The sequence below is a fragment of the Salminus brasiliensis genome, chromosome 15, assembly GCF_030463535.1.
Source record: "Salminus brasiliensis chromosome 15, fSalBra1.hap2, whole genome shotgun sequence".
Lineage (NCBI taxonomy): Eukaryota > Metazoa > Chordata > Actinopteri > Characiformes > Bryconidae > Salminus > Salminus brasiliensis.
In genome coordinates this window covers 19,259,669-19,284,032 of record NC_132892.1, presented here as the reverse complement: position 1 = coordinate 19,284,032, position 24,364 = coordinate 19,259,669, and the positions used below count along the sequence as shown (strand labels likewise).

Genomic DNA, 24,364 nt, shown 5'->3' with positions numbered 1-24,364 from the left:
TGCACAAAGAAGGTTTAAAGCATGTCGTACAGCTGTGGTAATGTAAACACATCGAGCATGTTCAACACTTTTAGTTACACAAATCTGATCATGTTTGATTTAGTGAAATTTTGAGAGGCAGGGATACCAAAACCAACAAGACCAAAAGAATCCCCTGAAATTGGTGACACTGGTCATTCTACTCACCAGTTGTTTGGTACTTAAGGAGTATTCTTAATATATGAGTAATGCGCTCACCACTAATTAATGTTGCACATAATATGTCATTTTTCTGCCAGATGTTTGTCTGCTAACGTGTGAAATATCACTACCAAACCAAAAAGAATAAATGGCAGAATCTTTTACAAAACCTGTACAGCCTTCTTTTATCTTCCTACAAGTACACTGGCAATACATAGCAAACACCACTTAGCAGGCACCTGGAACGCCGTAGCAACCACCTAGTAACTGAGTGAAATGCCATTGCTATACCCTTGCAACCACAACCTTGGTGGCTCAGCGGTTAGAGCGCCGGGATATCGATAACAGGGTTGTGGGTTCGATTCCCGGGCTCGGCAAGCTGCCACTGTTGGGCCCTTGAGCAAGGCCCTTTACCCTCTCTGCTCCCCGGGCGCTGGAGTTGGCTGCCCACCGCTCTGGGTGTGTGTGTGTACTCACTGCCCCTAACACGTGTGTGTGTGTGAGTGTGTGTTCACTACCAGATGGGTTAAATGCGGAGGACACATTTCGCTGTACAGTCCACACTGTACAGTGACGAATACGTGCACCTTTATCCTTTATCTTCGTATCTGATGTTTTTTAACAATGTAACAGCCACCCAAGTTACCAAAAGCCACCCTTAAACACCACTTGGGATGCCATAGATACTAACTAGCAGTCCCCTGAAACACCATAGCAATAACAAACCAGTTGCATAATAGGGAATTGCTAAAGCTGTGCAATTACTCTATCTATCTATCCATCCATCTTCTTATCTGAGGTGGGTCTGCAGCCGAGCCAGAATCATTAGATGCAAGACAGGAAAACCCCCTGGACAGTGCGTCAGTTCATCGCTGTGAAACACACACACCCATGCACTCACACACTCACACATAGGGGCAATAAATAAGTTCCATAAGTTCCACAAATTCCCAATGTTTGAGTTTATAAACTTAAAGACTTCAAGGAAACTGATTAACTTTATATTACTGAGGTCTGCTGAATTGTGGGTTTACAGAGTAAAAAATTAGCTTGGCTGTTTATTCTAATTTGTAAAACATTCATGAACATTCAGACACTTCAGTATCTGTTATGTAACACAGAATTGAGTTATGATAGTGAAATGCATTTGCTGCATAGGCAGATGCACATTTCCGCCTATGACTTCCAAAGAGGAGAGCAGTGGGCTTGATTTGGATGACTAAGCAGTAAAGAGTGAGGGAAAGAGCTGAACACTAACATTTAATACTGAATTTTCATTCATTCACTCATTCGTTTATCTTTTCATACATTTCTCTTTTTATTTATTTAGTCAGTCTTTTTTCATATGTTTATCTTTTCATATCATTTATTCATTCTTTCATTCATCCATGATTTTTTTAATTAACTGTTTCATTCATCCATCTTTTATTCATTTGGTCATCCTTTCATTTGTTCATTTATCTATTCATTCATTCATTCATTCATTCATTCATTCATTATCTGCTCATCATTTCATGCATTCATCCTTTCATTCATTCATCTTTTTATTAATTTGTCATTTATACATCTTTTTTATAATTTCATTAATTTTTAATTCATCCATCCATCTTTTCATTTTTGTTTGAGTCATTCATCTTTTCTTTCATTGTTTTATTCATTCATTTATTGATTCATCTTTTCATTCATTCACTTATTTATCCATCCATTCATTCATCTTTTTATTCATGTATTAATCCATTCATCTTTTCATTTGTTTCTTTCATCCCTCTTTTCATTATTCAGCTCATTCATTTATCTTTTCATTCATTGGCTTATTCATTCATGTTTTCATTCATCCATCCATCCATCCATATATTCATTAATTGTTTTCATTCATCCATTCAACCATCAATTTATTTAATTATCTTTTGCTGCTTATGTCAGTGAATAGATAATTGTTATCCATTCAGAGATTTACACAAATATGTACAAATTTGGACACCCCTTCTAATGAATCCATTCAGCTACTTTAGCTACTAGGTTGCACCCATTGCTGGCAGAGATGTGCAAATGCACACGGACTGCCTGTCTACACAGCAAATTTGTCAGTGTCAAATTAACAATGAAAGCTTAACACTCACAGTGTTAATTTAACACTATCAGTGCTGATTTAACACTGGCACATTTGCTGTGTATGGACTAGAGGAACATGTCTAATGGCAGGTGTGGGCTGCCAGCATTGGTCTGTGGAGCAGTGGAACTCTTCTCTGGAATGATGATGGCGCTCCATCCACTACTTTTGGGATGAGGTGGGGATAAGATGAGGTGGTGATCATCCAACATACTGACTTCACTAATGCTTTAATCAAAGCAGTACTCCTAGTAGATCTGTCCTCTTCTAGCCATAGATGGATATCTGAGACCTAGATGGCCAGCAGATGGCGCACTACTAAGCCCATTGCACCAGCTGCACCTACTCATAAGAAATAAGTAATACTTAAAGACTTTTATTGATTTTAGCTGATGTTTAAAGGTCTTTGATTTGATGAATAGAATATATGTGCTAGTTTTCTGCAGAGACCAGCATCTTATTCCTCTTAATATAACTGTATGACGAATTGACTGATTGACTTCACATCGTTACTTCCATAGACAGGTTTTACCGAGCAGAGTAAGTGGGAGCACACATGTGTATGTATTAACGTCTCTGATGTAAAGTATTGTGTCTGAGGTACCTGAGAAAATAACAAGCAAGCGTTTATTTGTTCACAATAACGCCCCAAAAGATCAGAATGAACCCAATACACCCCTCTTTGAGGAATTCCAGTATTTACAGATCAAAGACTGAATCTTGTTTGTCTAATCAGTCATTAAAATAAATCAGGTGAGCTGCTGGTGGAGCTGCACAAATCAATCCATAACTGGAGTGCAAAGAGCAAATTCATCAAGCAAACCTGTGCTCTTCTTTTACAAACATGTCTTTTCTTAACAGACAGACAGTGTTTTTACCTCTATCTGGCCTCTTTTTTAAAACCTGGATAAGACAACAGCAGTGCCATGTCGCATACCCCAACCCCTATGTATGTGCTCTTTGTCCAAGCGTGCCATGGTAGCAGTCTGAGAAAAGGCACAGCTATTACTCTTTGTAGTTATCTGCAGCCAATGGTCTGCCGGCATGGGATCCAAACAACATCTGTGGAGTGGAGGACTAGCCTTCTGATTCAGTGCTGCCTCAAATTCAGCATAGTGTATCTGTTTATTTAACACGGCACACTGTATGTGTTCACTCAGTACTGTATGTGGTCACTCAGTACTGTATGTGTTTATTCAACACTGAGTTTATTTAATACTGTGTTCATTGATTAAACTTATACAGTGTTAAATGAAATTCTGCACTGTATGTGTTCATTCTGCACTATGTGTTCCTTCAACAGTGTATGTGTTCATTCTGCACTGTATGTGTTCATTCTGCACTATGTGTTCCTTCAACAGTGTATGTGTTCATTCTGCACTGTATGTGTTCATTCTGCATTATGTGTTCCTTCAACAGTGTATGTGTTCATTCTGCACTATATGTGTTCCTTCAACACTGTATGTGTTCATTCTGCGCTGTATGTGTTCATTCTGCACTATGTGTTCCTTCAACAGTGTATGTGTTCATTCTGCACTATATGTGTTCCTTCAACACTGTATGTGTTCATTCTGCGCTGTATGTGTTCATTCTGCACTATGTGTTCCTTCAACACTGTATGTGTTCATTCTGCACTGTATGTGTTCATTCTGCACTATATGTGTTCCTTCAACACTGTATGTGTTCATTCTGCATTGTATGTGTTCATTCTGCACTATATGTGTTCCTTCAACACTGTTTGTGTTCATTCTGCACTGTATGTGTTCATTCTGCACTATATGTGTTCCTTCAACACTGTATGTGTTCATTCTGCGCTGTATGTGTTCATTCTGCGCTGTATGTGTTCATTCTGCACTGTATGTGTTCATTCTGCACTATATGTGTTCCTTCAACACTGTATGTGTTCATTCTGCACTATATGTGTTCCTTCAACAGTGTATGTGTTCATTCTGCACTGTATGTGTTCCTTCAACACTGTATGTGTTCATTCTGCACTATGTGTTCCTTCAACGCTGTATGTGTTCATTCTGCACTATGTGTTCCTTCAACAGTGTATGTGTTCATTCTGCACTATATGTGTTTCTTCAACAGTGTATGTGTTTCTTCAACACTGTATGTGTTCATTCTGCACTATATGTGTTCCTTCAACACTGTATGTGTTCATTATGCACTGTATGTGTTCATTTTGCGCTGTATGTGTTCATTCTGCACTGTATGTGTTCATTCTGTGCTGTATGTTTATTCAACACTGTATGTGTTCATTCTGCACTGTATGTGTTCATTCTGTGCTGTATGTTTATTCAACACTGTATGTGTTCATTCTGCACTGTATGTGTTCATTCAACACTGTGTCCATTCAACACTGTATGTGTTCACTGATTACTGTATGTGTTCACTGATTACTGTATGTGTTCATTCAACACTGTATGTGTTCATTAATTACTGTATGTGTCAATTAATTACTGTATGTGTTCATTCAATACTGTATGTGTTCATTAATTACTGTATGTGTCCATTAATTACTGTATGTGTCCATTCAACACTGTATGTGTTCATTCTGAACTGTATGTGTTCATTCTGCACTGTATGTGTTCATTGATTACTATATGTGTTCATTCTGCACTGTATGTGTCCATTCAATACTGTATGTGTTCATTCTGCACTGTATGTGTCCATTCAACACTGTATGTGTTCATTGATTACTATATGTGTTCATTCTGCACTGTATGTGTTCATTGATTACTGTATGTGTTCATTCTGCACTGTATGTGTTCCTTCAACACTGTATGTGTTCATTCTGCACTGTATGTGTTCATTCTGCACTGTATGTGTTCATTGATTACTGTATGTGTTCATTTTGCACTGTATGTGTCCATTCAATACTGTATGTGTTCATTCTGCACTGTATGTGTTCATTCTGCACTATATGTGTTCCTTCAACACTGTATGTGTTCATTGATTACTGTATGTGTTCATTTTGCACTGTATGTGTCCATTCAATACTGTATGTGTTCATTTTGCACTGTATGTGTTCATTGATTACTATATGTGTTCATTCTGCACTGTATGTGTCCATTCAATACTGTATGTGTTCATTCTGCACTGTATGTGTCCATTCAACACTGTATGTGTTCATTGATTACTATATGTGTTCATTCTGCACTGTATGTGTTCATTGATTACTGTATGTGTTCATTCTGCACTGTATGTGTTCCTTCAACACTGTATGTGTTCATTCTGCACTGTATGTGTTCATTCTGCACTGTATGTGTTCATTGATTACTGTATGTGTTCATTTTGCACTGTATGTGTCCATTCAATACTGTATGTGTTCATTTTGCACTGTATGTGTTCATTGATTACTATATGTGTTCATTCTGCACTGTATGTGTTCATTCTGTATTTTACTGTTAATAATGTGTAGCTGTTACTGAATAGTTAAGAAGGTATAATTAGGAATGACCAAATTGTTCAGTAGGTAATGGATTCTTTATAGCAGTTATCTAATCATTTATAGTAGTTGCTGAATAATTACGAGGTACTGGTCTGTTACTGGATGATTTATAGCAGTTACCAAATTATTCATAACAGTTACTGAATGATTCAGAGCAGTTACTGAATGATTCAGAGCAGTTACTGAATGATTCATAATGGTTACTGAATGATTCACAAGAGTTACTGAATAAATCAACGGTTACTGAATGATTCACAACAGTTACTGAATGATTCACAACAGTTACTGAATGATTCAGAGCAGTTACTGAATGATTCACAACAGTAACTGAATGATTCATGAAGCTTATTGAATGATTCACAGTAGATACTGAATGATTCATGGCAGTTACTGAATGATTCACAGCAGATACTGAATGATTCAGAGCAGTTACTGAATGATTCATAATGGTTACTGAATGATTCACAAGAGTTACTGAATAAATCAACGGTTACTGAATGATTCACAACAGTTACTGAATGATTCACAACAGTTACTGAATGATTCAGAGCAGTTACTGAATGATTCACAACAGTAACTGAATGATTCATGAAGCTTATTGAATGATTCACAGTAGATACTGAATGATTCACAGCAGATACTGAATGATTCATAACGGTTACTGAATGATTGATAGCAGTTTCTGAATTATTTATAAGAGTACCTGAATGAGTTATTGTAGTTACTGAATCATTTCTATTAGTTTCTGATTTATTAAATGTATAACTGTTACTGAATGATGTATAGCAGTTACGGAGTATTCTTTAGTAGGTACTGTATGGCGTAGAGATACTGAATGATTAGGAATTACTGAATAGTTTAGTAGTTACTGAATAACTATCACAGGTACTAAATATTTTGTAGTAGACCATTTAAAAAAGATGTAGCAGCTACTGAATACTGTTGGGCTGTAAGTAAATAGGAGTCGATATATACTTGCATATCCTAAATTTAAAGCTGAGATATAAGTCTAGGTTTTATATGGTTAAAGTCTTATTGGTTACCAACTTTCACTGTGTTCCGGTAACAGTCTACATATGAACAACAGGACAGACACAGTGAGGCAGGCTACTATCCCTTTCACCCTGCAGAAAGCTAACTCTTCAGAGCAGTCCAGATCCAGGTGTCACCAGCATCACTTAAAGCGTGTTCAGGTGCAGCAGCAGCACCGCTCCTGTCACCCCCCCCCCCCCCCCCCCACCTCCTCCTCCTCATCTACACCCTGTTCTCCTCGCCAGCAGCAGCAGCAGGTGCTCAGAAGCTCAAAAGAACCGAGCCCAACACAAACCCATCGAACCTCGAGCGCCATACCGGACTGCGCGACCACGTGTCCCCGTGATGGGGAGACGAGTCTTGCACGCGACCCCCCCCCTCCTCCTCCTCCTCCGCCCACGGTGGCTTCGCGGCTCCAAAGCTGCAGTGGCCCATTCTCACCGCGCGCGCTCGAACAACCACGGTGTGATTTTTAAAGAGGACGGAAGAAGCGGTGAAAGTTAGATTTGTATATTTAAAGCAAAAAAAACATCAAATAAAAAAGAGGAAAATTGATTTTTACTGCAGTTTTGGTTTTGATATAAATGTGTCCTGATTAACAAGTGAGAGAGAGAGAGAAAGTGAGAGAGAGAGAGAGTGAGAGACAGAGAGAAAGGGGGGCGGGGGTGAGGTTTAAAAAAGAGAAGAAGGGGGGCTGTAACGTAACGTGACGCGAGCGCACTCGCTCGGCGATGTGCTTAGTTGGGGTCACCGCAACGGCGCAGGATGCGTGCTCGCGCTCGTGGCGCTCGCCCCGGTCGTTCTCGCCCTCGTCGCGCGGCTTTTGACGCCGCCGCGCGCCTCGCGCGCCCTTAAAGCGCGGAACGGAGCGGTGCGGAGGGAGCAGAGCGAGCGGGCGGCGGGGCGCGAGCCCCCTCTACTATGCCATGGTCCCTCGCGCTGCAGCCGTTCGCCTCGCGCCGTCATCGGGTTAAAGCCGAGCTGCGACCACCGCCGCCGCTGCTGCTGCTGGTGCTGTTGCCGTCTCCGCCGCCGGCCACGCACGCGCCCCCGCGCGCCGCCGCAGCCGTAGCCGCCACCGCCACCACCGCCACCGCCACCGCCGCCGGATGCCATTTCGAGAGCGCGGGCCGCGCCGCTTCTCTTGGTTCTGGTGTTCCCACTGAGCAGTCGGACGGAGCGACGGACGAACGAGAAGGAGGAGAAGGAGAAGAAGAAGAAGAAGGAGGAGGAGAAGAAGAGGAGGAAGAGGAAGAGGAGGAAGAAGAAGCGGCGCCGCCGTTCTGCACGAGAGCCGAGCGGACCGGGCTGTTATGCAACCGCGAGGAGCTCTTCTCTATGAGGCTCTATTCTAGGCTGCTGGGTCGCTCCTCGCCCAGATCGATGTGGTTTCTGTGGAACATTGTCAGCAAAGGATCGCATATGCTGCAGTGTCTTTGTGGCAAGAGTCTTAAGAAAAACAAGAACCCGAGTGGTAAGACACTCTTTTCTCTCACTCTCTCTCTCACTCTCTCTCACTCTCTCCCTCTTTCATCTCAGCAACACCCTTTGAGCGCGTGTGCATGTGCCTGTGCGTGCTTTCTGTAACGCGTCGCTCACAACCACGGTGTTGAATGCAGTTTTTCTGCCTCTCTCTCTCTCTCTCTCTCTCTCTCCCTCTGTGTGTGTGTGCTGTGCAGCAAGTGAGAGAAAGAGGAGGGGAGGAAGGAGGGAAGGTGCTGGTGTGTGTATGTTGGTATTGGTTGGGGGGTGGAGGTGTGTGGTGTGGAGGGGGCTAAGTTATTACCGAGCCGAGGTGCAGCACGAAAAGCCACTATGCGTAAAGAGAGAGAGAGAGAGAGAGGGGAGAGAGATCCAGCAAATGGGCTCACAACTTCTTGTCACAGCCAGAACACCCAATGTGACCCGGACTGAGACTGCGGCGCTTTCTGGGGGACCCCCCCCCTCCCCCCCCTCCAACGACTCTGCCGTGCACTGTTGTGGGCCAGATTATTATTTTTTTGATCTGCTGCAGTGGGACCCCTTCTGGTTCCATTCAGCGTCCAAAGGCATAGCAGCACAGTGAATAAGTAAAGAAATAAAGAAATAACTTCATTCAGTGGGAGCTGTACAGTGAACGAGTGCAGATGACGGAGCATACAGCAAAAAATAAATAAATAAATAAACAAACAAACAAACAAATAAATAAACAAACTCACCGGCTTTCAGCTCCTGAGGTCATCGGCTGCCGTTTAAAAGCAAAGAAATACTAAAATATTGATAAGGCAGGGCTTTTTATTTTCACAGCCCTGGAATAAAGCTGGGAGTTTCTGGCCCAAGCCATAACCATGAATCAGTCGAAATGAATAAATAAATAAATAAATAAATAAATGCAGCTTTTCCCTCTCCTATAAATTAACAGGAGCCAACAGGAGGCTGCTGTAAAAAAAAAAGAAGACAACACTGCATCTGAAGTAGGCTAATGTTTTATTTATGCCACAATTTAAGCAACGCGTTCATCCCTCACATGTCTGGCAGTAGCTCAGCGTGTCTGAGAGTTGCCAGAGACTACTGGGACCCTCTAATCTAATCACAGGGCACCGGTTCAAAGAAACAAAGAAATAAAAGACAGAAAGAAAAACGCAAATAATCAGACGCTCCTGAAGTTGACAACAGAGTGAGAGACGGCCCCTCGGCTTCCGTACTGGCCGCCGTACTGCAGTGTAGTAGATCACATAGCCCAGCAGCAGCCGAGCAGAGATTGACACAGGAAAGCAGTCTGATGAATGGCCCTCTGCCCTCTGTAGCCTTCTAAAGTCCCATAAAGGTTTACAGAAAAGCCTCTCGACGGGTAAAACCCAGCAGACGAGGAGGTGGAGCGGCTGCGGCCCAAGTTCACGAGCTACCTGCTCAGCTATGCGCGAACTAGTGTCTTCATTAAGAATTATGGTGCATCAAGCATAACGACTTCCTCCGGTCCTGGAGGATCTGTTGAGAGTGAGGCTGTGTGAACACACTGATTACAGGTGGTCTCATTCAGCTGTGTAACAGGAGAGGTTACTACCGGCTTCGGTGGCCTATGAGTTCCAGCCCAAAACTAGTCTCTAGTGTGTTATTTGTTGTGTTGGGCAGTATTACATAGAACAGTGTTATATCCCTCAGCTTTATATTGTTTACCTGTCCGTGTGTGCTTACTACAACCACTGGGAATCTCTGCTCTGTGTAAGCAATCCTAAACTACTGAGCTATGGGCTAAGGAATGCAACCAACACAGAATTGCTATTGTAACCAGACCAGCCCTAAAGCAGCTGTAGTTTTCCTATGTTCCATCTACCTCAGAAGTCGCAAGTCGGATGTCAGAGCTGGGACGTTACACCCAAGTTGACCATGTTCCAGTTAAACCCTCTGATTTGGCTTAACTACATAAAGTGTACCACAACTGGTTGGACAGTCCTCCACCTGTGTTTGTAGCAGTTGAGCCCCAGGCTATTGATGACAGGGTTGTAGGTTCGATGCCCAGGCCTGCCCAGGCCTGCTCCCCAGGCTCCACAGCTATGGCTGCCCACTGCTCCGGGCATGTGTGCTCACTGTCCACTGTGTGTGTTTGATCACTGGTGTGTATGTGTGTGTGTGTGTTTTCACTGCATGTATGGGTTAAAGGCAGAGGCCAAATTCCATCGGTGTTCGACTGATGTTCGTCTGATGTCCGCATTGGCATGGCTAGGGATACCAGTTGATGGGGCGCTGACTGAGGGGGGTTAGAATAATTCTAAGAGCATATTAAATGTTGTGGCATTTTAAGAGCTGTGGGGCACAGTGTAATATCTTTTCATGGGGCCCGAAATCTCTGGCAGCGCCCCTTCTGGTTGATAATGCATTATATATTATTTTGCACATCCAAACACCTTGGAAACACGTCCACAGATAGCAGTTGGTCGGTACTGTGTGTATGACTGACTTAATGAGACACAAATGGACAGAAGTGCTAGTAAACTGTGGAATACTCCTGCTTTTACTACTGTTTAGGAGTCTTTTAGGAGTAGGAAGAAGATCCTGATTTAGAAACTGCTGCAGTGCCTCTGCACAATGTGACCAGACGTGTTTATAGCTGTAGTAACAGCCATAAGTTCATTTTCTTACCCATGGACGTGTTTATGTTGTGTGCTGGACTCATTGGCATTCATGACCATTCCGATTTGAGAACTGTGTAGCGACAGGCCTAATGGGCTGTGCTTGTGTATCCCTACACCTTCATTAACTCTGACAGTCTGCTAATCTTAACATTTTGAGGTTCATGTATTTGTATCATAGAGTTACTCGTGGTTGGATGGACAGCAATATCAAAATAAGAATATGTTTAGGACAGGCTGACTTGAGGTTAGCATTGCACTTGTTAGTTGAATAAGTTGTGGCGCTGTCACAGTGCAACAGCTCAGGTTGACATGTAGATCTCCCAGTTCTTTTCTGGTTCTAACTGAACCCCCCCCCTCTCCAAAAAAAACCCAAAACAAAACCAAGGACTACTTTGGTCAAGAGTGAACCCACCATGAGCTAGCCAGTCCACTGATTATCTGGTGCAGTCCACTGGTTCTGCTTTAAGGTCTATGGTGTTGTGCTTCCTTTGGATATTGGTCAGTATAGGTCAATAACGATGATGGCTATGGCACACCCAATACCACAGACTGAGTGTCTCCCTCACTTATCAATGTTGCCCATTTGTCAATGGCTTGTAATTGGACCTCACAGCTTGTGCAGACCATAATCGGCTTTATACCAGCAAAAGCCTGATCTGGGGCAGCACATTATAGACAGTGCAGGTCAATAGTAACTTCTGCTCCACATTATGGCCTTAATCATCTTTTTTGGCCAATTGGGCAATAGATTATTTGGAATGTTTCTTATTAGATACTCAAGTTTAGCGAATTTCCTACTTAGTGACCCTAAAATATGCTGAGGCCTTGTCATGTCTGTCTGCTAAGAAATATCTGTGTTACACTTTGTTCTTTGCTCCTGTTAAACACGGCTCTTCTCTGTTTAATCCACTTTAATGGAATGTTGATGTATTGACAAAGGAAGTCAATATTAACGCCTCCATTGCTTTCATTTTGAAAGCTTTAACCTTCCACAATGAAATGGGATGTTATATGAGCCCTTAGTGGTCAAGCTGCTTCAGCTGTAGTAATATAAGTGTCCCAGTGGGATTCTTCACTCTCTTCTCTCTTGTATTTGTGTCATAATACAGGTGGAAGCAAAACCGTTGGTGCAAATGTTAGCTGAAGGTCCATGACATACTTGACAGACTGCATATAACATATATGACATACACATGCATGTCACATAAAGACTTGAATGCTTACGTTGACAACAGCAGGCATTAATGTCCAATACTGACAAATCTCTGATGATACTAACAGTGCCACTTTACTGGAATCAAACGTTGTTGCATCGGACAGTGCTGTAGGTTTAGTAAATGAGACTCATCCATCATAACAAACCGTGTTCATGCACCATGGCATAACTTTTGGAAGGCTAGCTTTTGGTTAGCAAAGATGGCTAGCAAGTATTGTACTATTATACTATACATTTCAGTTTTCCCATGTCATTATTGTAATATTAAAGGGTCCACAGCACATTTTGAAGTGAATGAGACATTCAGTTTCAGTGGAAATGGAGCTTTAAAACAGCCCATTTAGAAGTAGTTATTTCTGTAATCCACACATTTACATATTTTCATCATCCCACCTATTCAGTGTACTACAGCCTGACTTCTCACATTCACATCATACGTGTTTTAGCCTGACCCAACCCACTTGTTAGTACTCTCCCCCATCACCTGTGATGCTCGCATCACTGGGAGGATGACTGACAGGTGCCTCCTCCGACATGCTCAACCAGCCACCGGCTTTTTCCAAACTGCCGGGTACCCAGCTCTGATGCATCAGCTAACAGATGCTTGTGCCGGTCAGCAGTAAAATAAAGTGATGTGGGAAGAGAGAGAAACATCTACCCACCTGGAAAGAGCAAGGCCAATTGTGCTCTCTCAGGCTCTGGTTGCTGATGGCAGGCAGCATGACCCGGCATTCGAACCAGCGATCCTCGAGTCATAGGTGCTGCTGAACTGCTTTATGAATGAGACAGAATGCAAGGTAGCCAATGTTTTAAAGACACAGTAATAAAACAGCCTATAAAAATATAGGACAGGAAGCAGCATAGAGTATTGTTGGGTGCCCGTGAACCAGTCAGGATGAGTTTTAGAGTGTCAAACATTTGAGGTCCTGGCCCTGAATAATATTCCACTCACAGCTAGTTCATTCCAGTTTGGCTTGGCACAGTTTGTGTATGATGCTGGAGGGCTTGTGATGGGTGCTGAATGGTTTATTGACTTGTGTCAAATCTAGGCTGCCTTGACACCACACCAGCTGTAATCAGTCTGAGGTCACACAAAGAGCTGCAGAGGGCAAGGCAATGGCGTTAAAGTGAGGATGGGCCTAAATTAGCATGAAAATGAACGAAAATGACCTGGAAACAAAAGAAAGATGCCTGCAGAGCTCTGCAGCACATGTAAATGCTTCAGATCATTCGGTACTGCGTGGAGTCAAACAGCGGAGTAGGAACATGATTTTTTAGCTGACTGAGCAGATATCATGAATAACACTGCAAAGCTACTTCAGTCACATTTTACAAAATTAATACTGCTAAGTACCTTCACAGGAGGCATAAGACTAAACCTGGTTCAGATATTTCTGCATAATTTAGTCATTCAGTGTGAAATGCTCCATTCTACAGAAGCTAACTGACTCAGAGTAGTTCACAGCGGTGGTGTTAGAAACCAGACTTCTGAAGAGCCTAATCTCTAAAAACTGCATGACAGAAATAGGAAATGGTTATGAACCCATCCTCCAGTGTTAGCTTCACAAGCACTTGTACAGCTGGTGCAGAGTGTTTCAACATCTGCAAAAGAAATATCATCAACAGTTTAGAACATGGAGGATAATTAATGCAAGAGCAGAGCCTCCGCAGCTTAAAGCACTTGGATACTGTTCGCCATGCAAAAAGCGGGCACTGCTAGAGAACCGTAGCCAAGCTTTTGAGCTGCTGAAACAGCACAATAGGGTAAAGATCACAGTCAAAAGTGAGAAACCTAGCAATCCACAGCACAGTAGCTTAAGTTAGATGATATGGAAAGAGAATGAGCAGCATTGTTAATGTACTGTAATGCACTGCAGTCAGGGTACCTTTAAAAAAAAATAATGGTCTACAAAGACCTTTGGCTACATTGTTTGGAGCGTGGAGGTTTATGAGGGTTTTTGAGGTGATACAGTTTAACAATGGGTGGAAGCTGGTGTTTAACTAGGTAAATCTGTGTACTGCAGTGCCATTTTGTGGCATTATTGTTGCTGAAGCTTTAGGTGTATTAAAGACAATTTTCCCATTTCTAAGCTTAAATGAACTCAGAGACCACCAAGAATTCTTATTTTGAAGTATCTTAGGATGTTCTGGACTTCCTAGGACCCCCCTTTATTTTGTACGATCTGCACAGCAACCACTTCATTACAGAGACGTTTTAAGTTTCACTTCAAATGATAAGCTAAATCAGGGGGGTTTGGGCAGGAAAATCTCTAACCCTGACCCTCCAGTACCAGAGCTTGGCATTAGATGACTGCAAGTTCAGAGAAACTTTATTTATTGCTGCAAGAAATGCAATAAGGCTGAATTCGAAGTTCCTCAACAGCTTCTTTCTGATTTATGTTTACACACTGTGCGAAAGTTACTGAATGTCAGATGCAGTTTGTCTTACTGCTACCTAAATGAGCTAAGCTAAGAATCCAGAGAAAACTGCAGGGTCAAAATACGCAACATTGAGACTGTTCATAAGAACATTCATTGGAGCATATATGTAATTATATTACAGCTCTGTGTACATGTAGATTTGTAAGAGAGTCTACATTTAGCGTAAAATGTTACAAAGCTTGTATCAGTGAGAAAACGTTGTCACTTCTTGGTCAACCCAGCTGTTTGATATTCTGATAAGTTATAGCCAAGAATTGTTTTTATTTTATTCATTTCGCCCCACAACTTTAGGAAGTGTGACAGTACTCATTTTGGTGACAGATGCTTAGTTAAGTCAGTGTCATTCAGCAATTTGACAAAGATTAGTATATAGTAAATGAATCAGAAAACAGCGCAAACTAGTAATACTGTCTTATAGCAACAAGGAATTCAAGTCACAGGCAGATTTGTGGAGTTAAACAGGATTTGGGGAAAGCCAAATTCTCTGATTGTGTCAGAGGTTGTGTGATAATTAAAGCAGTGTTATGTGAGAAATGGCAATTCACACTTTAAGCCATACATTAAGGACATGCATTTCTGGACAAGCTGAAAGATACAGAACTAGCACTGAGATAAAAGAAGCATATGGGCTTAAATGGGTAGAGTAATATTACGATTACAATATTATATATTGCTGTGCCCAGAGTAGCAATGATAGAGCGCTATTCTCCCTATTACAGGTCGTTGGAGCATCACAATCTTTTTGAAACTGTTATTTTAAGGTACAGAATGCTACATAATGTTGCTTGAACTCATAGTGTATAGACTTCACAGTCAGTTCTGTGCATTACTCCTCAGACAAGTTTCATTGGTAGACTCTAGCATTTTTTTGCTTCATATACAAAGTCTTTTGTTTTCACAGAGATATGTGAGTGTAAAATACCTTTTAATTTTTAAAGAACCGCCACATAATCTAAAGGTTCTGTACTAGTTACTAAATCAGCTGCTTCTCCAGATGAATTACTAAAGTGTTATTTCAGCCACTGGACAAAAACCAGGCCTGCTTTCACTTGACCATCCAAAAATAAGACTTTGTGTTGTTGTGTCCTTCTCGAGAAGGCTTGGCACTATTACACCATATTATCTAGTGGGAAATAAGGCAGGAGATGGAAGTGAGGGGAGCAGACGATCTTGCTGACTTAGCGCTTCATACTCATCAGGCTCTGTGGCACTGTGTCAAAGTGCTTATCTTTGGAGAGCTCACACTCTGAGACCATTTCACACATCAACTTCCTCTCTCCTCCTGTTAGGAAATGAAATCATCTACAGGATTTTACATGCACACCTCTCCAGTGCACATGCAAGCTTTATTCCCTTTCAAATGACAAAAAATGATTTCAATCTTGAAATATGTACTTACATTTGAGTTTTTACCAAAATGTGTATGTGGTTATATCATTTTATAAAGTAGTCTTTTAGTTAGATGTTTTAAAGTATAAGTTATAATACATGTATTTTTACTATTAACTCAATACAAGTACATTTACTGAAATATAGTTTTTTATCTACACAGTTAAATTCTTTTTTTTTTTTAATTATTGCAGATGCTTTCCCCCAGTGCCTTAAAAAAGGCTGTCTTAATTATAAAGGTTCATTTAATGCCAGATTTCAGGCTCAGGTGGCCACAGAGCTACAGTAAAGCCACATTTTCTATGATTACAGCTGGGCCTGTGTAATTAGGCCAAGTGGAAGGGGATGCATTTGCATTTTCAGGGAATCAGTGCTGACAGTGTCAAAATGTGAAAATGGAGATGTCTTGACCTCAGATCATTATGAAATAAATGACAAAACATGCTGGAAGATCACACTCTGACTTAAATGAGTCATAATAACTGGGTTCACAATTTAATATTCTTAGTAAAAATGGAACATTTTTGAATAACAGAAATCATGACTATCCGGTTGTTACAATATCTACTAATTTACATTTAAGGCATTTATCTGATGCTCTTATCCAGAGCAACTTACAAGGTGACTTACAAGGTGTTGGAAGTCTTGTCCAAGGTCTCTTATTGGTGTAGCGCAGCATAATCGCCCAGACTCAATGGGAATCAAACCCAAACCAGTCTCTCACATGGTGTGGTAGCTCACTGGCAGGTGTTATCTGTTATCTGTTATCTGTGCCACACCAACAACCACAGGTATTCTGTCTTACAAAAACAATCCAAGTATAGAATCTACAGTTTACACAGAAATTCTCAACTTGATTCAAATACGCTGTGAGCGAGAAATGATTCATATCAGATTAAACCCTCCTTTTTTATCACAGCATCTAACTGTGCTTTCTAAGGGATAAAGACCAGTTTGAATCACTTGTATATAATTGCTAGGTCAGTATTAACTCAGGCTTTAATGCAGAGCACACTTTCAAAATGCCTGGGAACAAAGAGTATAACAATTACCCTCTGCTCCCATTTGCTCATGCATTAAGATCATACTGTTATGCTCAGCTTTGGCTGCAAATGCCTGCTGTGCCTTTACATGTATATGTACAATGCCTCAAATTTAGCTGACAGACACTCTATTCTCAGCTTTTTAGTTGACATTAGACGATTTAACAGTAGACGTCAAAACATAGTGACATGCTAATCTGCCCTGTATGTACTTAATATATATACTTAACATACTCTATACTTAAATGGAGGAATGTCAGTGTTATTTAACACTGAGATTTAAGAAGCCTACTGCATCATGTCTCTTAAATGGCCTTCGTTACTAACAGAGGTTGAATTATAGAAAATATCAGAACTTGCTAATAACTTGTAGCAAAAGTCAAAGTTTGAAGGTCTGGTAACCAACCACGTCCCCAACCCCTTGTTTACTATCACCAAATGACGCTGCCAGAAGCAGCACTGTCTGAAGAGCGGTGTACTCTCGTGGCACACAGAGTTTTTGTAGTATAGTGTTAAGACTATTCCCAGCATTTTTATATTTTTTGGCAGCAATTTTGCCAATTTACAGTTTACCTTTTGTGCATATACTGTCTAGTATTTTAATTGCGTATATGTCAGTGTTTGTTCATACAGTCGCCACATGTTCTGTGTGCAGATTTTCACAGCTTTAAACATTACTCTATCAGTATACATTAAACATTGGTTAACCTGCTTAGGTCCCACCTTCTTGCCGCCACTATTGATCCACATGTACCTACATCTGCATGCAGCCATTGATTAAACTGCCTTAGTTCTGCCTTCTCTTCGCCACTATTGGCCCACATGTACCTATATCTACACACGTGGGCAAAATTGTTGGTACCCTTCGGTTAATGAAAGAAAAACCCACAGTGGTCACAGAAATAACTTAAATCTTCAGATTCAAAACCCTGACGCTGGCCTACAAAGCCAAGAACGGACCAGCCCCTCCGTACTTGATGGCAATGGTCAAAAGCCGATCTGCACCAAGAGCCCTTCGAGCTTCAAGTACAGCTCGGCTCGACCCGCCATCCCTCAAAATCCGGGGAAGACAAGCGTCCAGGCTTTTTTCTGTCCTGGCACCAAAGTGGTGGAACGAGCTTCCCCTGGGTGTCCGAACGGCCGAGTCGCACGCTGGCTTCAAATGCAGCCTGAAGACCCACCTCTTCCGAGAGTACTTGGACGATTAGAGTACTATGGTCACCTTATGGCCTGTGTTTAGTAATGTCTAAGCTTAGAGGTATCTTGAATTATTGGTCTATTCTAGCTGAGGTTTTTCTTGGGTAAATAGCAAAGCACTTTGTAAGTCGCTCTGGATAAGAGTGTCTGCTAAATGCCATAAATGTAGATGTAAATGTAAATGAATCTGACAAAAGTAATAATAAATAAAAATGCAATGGGAATTAACCAATGAAAGTCAGACATTGCTTTTCAACCATGCTTCAAAAGAATTATTTAAAAAAATAAACTCATGAAACAGGCCTGGACAGAAACTTTATTTTTTTTTGCACAACCTTTTGAGACAATCAAACAATTTATGTAACTGTCAGTGAGACTTCTGCACCTCTCAGCAGGTATTTTGGCCCACTCCTCATGAGCAAACTGCTCCAGTTGTCTCAGGTTTGAAGAGTGCCTTTTCCAGACGGCATGTTTCAGCTCCTTTCAAAAATGCTCAATAGTATTTAGGTCAGGGCTCATAGAAGGCCACTTCAGAATAATCCAATGTTTTCCTCTTAGCCATTCTTGGGTGTTTTTATTTGTGTGTTTTGGGTCATTATCCTGTTGCAAGATCCATAACCTGCGACTGAGACCAAGCTTTCTGACACTGGGCAGCACATTTCTCTCTAGAATCCCTTGATAGTCTTGAGATTTCATTGTACCCTGCACTGAATCAAGACAACCTGTGCCAGATGCAGCAAAGCAGCCCCAGAACATAACAGAGCCTCATCCATGTCCCTCCACAGTAGGGACAGTGTTCTTTTCTTGATAATTAATTAAGTTAATTTTGCCAGCTGTGAACATAGAGCTGATGTGCCTTGGCAAAAAGTTTCATATTTATCTCATCTATCCATAGGACATTCTCCCAGAAGCTTTGGGGCTTGTCAACATGTAGTTTGGCAAATTCTAGTCTGGCTTTTTTATGATTTGTTTTTAACAATGGTGTCCTCCTTGGTCATCTCCCATGAAGTCCACTTTGGCTCAAACAATGACGGATGGTGCGATCTGACACTGATGTTCCTTGAGCTTGAAGTGTTGCCTTTATGTTGTTTAAACATACAGGTCTTCAAGGGGTAATGCTAGGTGGCCCAACTGATGAACAACTTTTGTTTTGGTACTGAACCTTTCAATGAAAACATCCAGTGTTTTAAACCTAATCTCTCTTCACATGACAGCACTGGAGTTCATATTTACAGTTGTCACTATAGAACTTAATAATTCTACCTCTTTTTGTCCATGACATGGTAATTCTCTAAACAATGTGCATTTAATTCCCTTCTTCAATCTCTTGTTTTGCAATCAATTAGGTCAATGATTCTTAACTCCCATTAAGGGGGTCCTCAGGTCTGGAGATGAGAAGCAATAATTGGACAACATGTGTATTCCTTGAGGCTTTTCTTTCATCTACTACAAAGCCAACTACACTAGGTAGCAATTTAACTGGTGCAATGCCATAGAAAAATCACACTGTTCTTCTGTTCAACCAAAAATGTATTTCAGGTGGCAACACAGGACTGAAAGCCAATAATACTTTAAATGAACCAATGAATGAGTCAACTGACTTTGAATCAGTTGAATAAACGTAAATGTGATAGGTGAATATGAAGAACTGTTTGAGATTTAGAGAACTTAACTGCCTAATGCAAATGTTCTAGGAAGAACTATTAACTAAGAAGGTTATTTAAACCTTTAAAGGGAAATTTCAAACCTCTTTCAAACCAGTCTTGATTTGAATCCAGTCAGTTTAATGGTAGTGTAAGTTTGTCTGATGACCTCTGCTTTACTCCTTAAACCCTGTTATTTAGCCCACAGTTCAGTTCCTCACCCTCATAATGGCATTGCTCTCATAATTATCACTTTTATAGACCTAAAATAGAACCATGTGGGACACAAAATATGCAAAACTGTTAACAAGTAATTCATGGTAGTTTCTGCATTAGGATTAATAACCTAGCGCTCAAAAGATTAACATTAACAAACATGGTGTCAGTTGAAAGTTTATTGGCTTCAGAATTTCTCCACTTGTTTCTATGAGTTATAAGAGATTTTTGTATTGGAACTCACCTTTGGTATTGCCAGTGAAGGCTGTGACTTCAACAAATGACAAAGATCTTATTATGATCTTATTAAGATCTTATTATGAAGCTAATTTACTAGTTTGATCATTTTTATTAATGATTAACAAACATCTCCATAGCTGATGTTGCTGATTGGATCTGGAGTAATAGGTACATTTGATTGACTACTGCTAGCACTGAAGCAGGTGGTGCATTGAGGGTATTAATAAATGGCTACAAGTTTGTGCTGCTAAATAACATTTATAGAACATTATAGAACAGTCTTTTAAAACTGAACAAAAACTGGGCATTTCAAAAAAGTGGTGGGGGCCGGTCCCTGATGTCCCTGGCATTAGTGGTACCTAGGAGATTAGGATGACAGAGCTTATTGATATTTGGTGATGCTGATGATTACATGAGCTGGCTGTTCCAAAGCCCTCTTTTGTTCCTGTCCCAAAACCTGGATTGGCAGTTGAAGAGTTTCCAGATTGAGGATTTAAGCCCTCACTCTTAAATGAACAGCATCATTTGTATGGCTTCTCATCAAAACATCTCCCTTGTCCTAATCACAAAAAAACACCTATAAGTATTTCTTCTTTCCTCTTTCTTCTACCCCATTCCCACACCTCTTTGTCACTGTTTTTTTGGCAGACTCAAACCAACCCCCTTTCCTCTCTTCCCAAATAATCTGCAGTCGGCACATGATCAGGTCTTTTTCCACTGCAACAGAAAGCACCCCTCCTCCTGTGATGATAACAATACAACAATTTGCCGTGTGGCCTATATTTCTGACTGCAGTAATTGCGGGCTCTTGTCTCCCATTGGAAAAGCTCAGTCTCTGAGCGGGTTACTTGAAATTCTGCTTCAGCCTGCTTTGATGTATGAAATGTACATTTCCTTCAAATAAAATGGTGGTGCATGCTTAAATTACTGCCACATACCATGTGAGAATGTCTCAGAAAAACAAATCTGTTTGCAAGCAGTGTTTATAAAAAGAGCCCCTTGGAGCTGCAAAACTTTCAACCTTTCAATTCTGTGGTTCCATCAAAACTCAGTTAGAACCACTTCTCTTATAAAGCCATCGCCAGTATCTGTTAGGTATTATTGCCCTCCAGTGTGACAAGAAATCACAACTAGTCTCTAGCCTCACTTAAATTAACACTATCGGGACTGGTCACACATTCATGCATTTCGTCATTTCATAGAAAGCTAAGTTTGCTTTTCCAGCTTAGTTTAAGTTAGCAGTAGAAAACAGTACTGGGGATCATGGGCTTCTCCCTGTCTTGTCTATAAGCAACGTGTCTTTGTTCTCTTATTTCAACTTTATTTGTATCCACATGCCTTCTTGGGTGATCCCGGCCTTATCTTTGCTATGAGCACAATGTAAAATATTTTACTGTAAAATTACAGTAATTTGATTCTGAAAATGAAATAAAAGTATATTTAACAGACATTTCTACAAAAGCCATACAACTAAATATATATTATTAACCATTGTGTTGTTTTATGGGTCAAAAATGACCACTACCACCACCATCTTTAGCAACAGAGAAAAGCCCTTGATTGTTTTGTTTGAAACTGAATGGCTTTTTGTAGAGTGACCCAAACATTAGTGAAAGTGAGACTTTGCCTTCACACCTCCATGACAGCTGTACACCACTAGGGTCATTTATCACCCTTAGAATAAGGGCAGTATACAGAATTATGAAAGACTACACTATGGCTAAATATTTCAGCATTATAGTATCATGCGTTACCTTTTTTATATTTTTAATTACCCAATTACCTGTTCATGTGAACTCCCCCTATCACTAGCAATGCCCCCAACACTAGCAGGGTGAAGACTAGCCCGTGTCTTCCAAAACATGTGAAGCCAGCCACCTGTTACAGTTTTCTCCCCAATTAAACCATTTACAGTTCCCACCCACTAGTTAGGACTACCCTATCACACAATGCTGCCCACACAGGGAAAATGAAAGCTAACTTATGACCAACCTCACAGTAGTGCTGTGCCCGAAACTGTGCCCTATTCACATGTTCATATGCACATTTTCTGCTTTGGGGTCAGTCATTTTGTAGTAGTGTCCAAAAAAGAAATGCTGAACAATCCCACAGTGCACTGGAATATTTAGTGTACAAACGATGTACACTAAACGGATGTGGACTACCCATAATCCATCATGTAGTTTGGTTTATCGATGCGTGCAGTTTCTCTGAGGAAGACCAACCATCGCTCAGATTGTTTCCGCCACGCACTCTGCTGTGGCACAGTACACTGAGCTCACACACCGAAACCATTCACTACCTTGTTGAATTCTGTCCCCTTTAACAGTGCTCTATATAGTGATCTGGATTTTTGCATGTGGAGGGATTGTAAATAGGACACAGTTTGGGACACAGCTTAGGAGTTATGAGAGAAGGAAGTGCCATCAACCCACCACTGAAAGAACAAGGCCAATTGTGCTTTCTTGGACTCCGGCAGCTGATGGCAAGCAGCATGACCCAGGATTCCAACCAGCACGCATCTCACAATTTGATTAGATTCATTATACAACGTTCATTATTCAATATTCTCACTATATTTTGAACAGAATTTGAATTCAGAAAATGATCCTGTGTGCAACCATCCAGTATAGAGCTATAGGGAGGCATGAGGAGTGTGCATGAACATGATTGAGTGAGTTTGGCATGAGGTTGTTGATTGGTGTCTGGTGTTCAAACAGTGAAATTGCATTAGGTATCATAATTTGTCTTTTTTTCTTTGTTCCTGACCATGTTAATCCTTAAAGAGCACCAGACTCTCTGACAATAGGCAGAAATCTGCCTTGGGAGACTAACTATACCTGTCTCGCTTCTGTTATACTTGGACTGACACAGTGTTCTTCATGCACGTGAACACTGGACTTGTCTCAGTGAGTACATGGTGAAAGGTCTTAGTTTAGATCTCTAAACCTTAGTGTGAGTGACTGAGGTCTTCAAAGAGTCACTCAAGTCTGTGTCCTGCTGACAGAGTGATAGGCCTCTGAGATGAGAGCTGCACAGGATAGAAGGTGTTTGGAATTGAAGCCCAGCCACAGAGGCTGATTACAAAGATGTCTGCGGGTTTAGAATGAGCTTCAGCTTGACCTTTTTTAAACCTCCCAGGCTGCTTGAGAGTAACCTTTCCACTTTGCCTCGTTTGAGGCTGTTTTCCATTCTGTGTGACACTGCTGTAGCAAGTGTAGACATCCTACATGCAGGTTTATTGCTTATTATGACATTATAAGCTTGCTGTAAAAATATCAGATTGTAAAACCAACACTTTATTTTGCTTTAAAAATAAGTTAGGTAAATGAATAAATTAGTCTACAAGTCTACAAATTTATTTTATCCCCTAATGCTCTGTGACTTATGTGTATGTGACTCATTAGACCCTTAGTCTAGAGACATACTAGCTGTTAACTATGTGTTCGCATACCTACAATGGCTGCTTTAAGTATCCTGCATCCATTTAGTGCAGCAGGTATTAATGCTGCATTTACACAAGGTGCTCTACACGCAAAAAGCGGTAGGGGCAGTGCAGATGCTTAGCAGCACCAAAATGGCTTACGTTTTGGTTTTGACGAAAGGCCAAGTCTGCAATTACCTGCATCTGCATGGCGTGTCCTTGCTGCTACACAATGACAAATAGGCTCGTCAGAACAGTTGGTGAGAGATTATTTTATCAGTATTATTTTAAAAAATTGATGTGGATACCTGGTCAGTGTTCTCAGGTCTGTCCTCTAGTGGAAGCCGCCAGTAACATGCGTGGCACATAGGCAAGTATTTGAACAGTTACGTTCATGGCGTATCAAATTGTCTATGTGAACGCATGGTCAAACAGCAAGTATTACTAGCTTAAGGGTTACTAAAGCAATGCAATGCAAGCAATGCAGACTGGCTGAGTTGCTGTAACAGTTTCTAAAATTATAGCAGTGTATAAAAGCCAGGATCTGCTGGAGCTTAAGAGGTTTCCCACTGTTATAACTTTGTAAACTGTTACAGCAACTCAGCCAGTTTGCATATATATATATATATATATATATATATATATATATATATATATATATATATA

At 40.9% G+C, this 24,364-nt stretch overlaps 1 protein-coding gene across 1 annotated transcript in view; it reads left to right on the top strand.

The window, feature by feature from the left end:
* Positions 1-7,516: 7,516 nt before the first annotated feature.
* LOC140535382 (fibroblast growth factor 14-like) overlaps positions 7,517-24,364 on the top strand; it is a 97,074-nt gene continuing 80,226 nt past the window's right edge. The window contains exon 1 of the mRNA XM_072656706.1: positions 7,517-8,250. Within this exon, the coding sequence (XP_072512807.1) occupies positions 7,698-8,250 (553 nt within the window). The 5' untranslated portion in view covers positions 7,517-7,697. The remainder of the gene's footprint in view (positions 8,251-24,364) is intronic.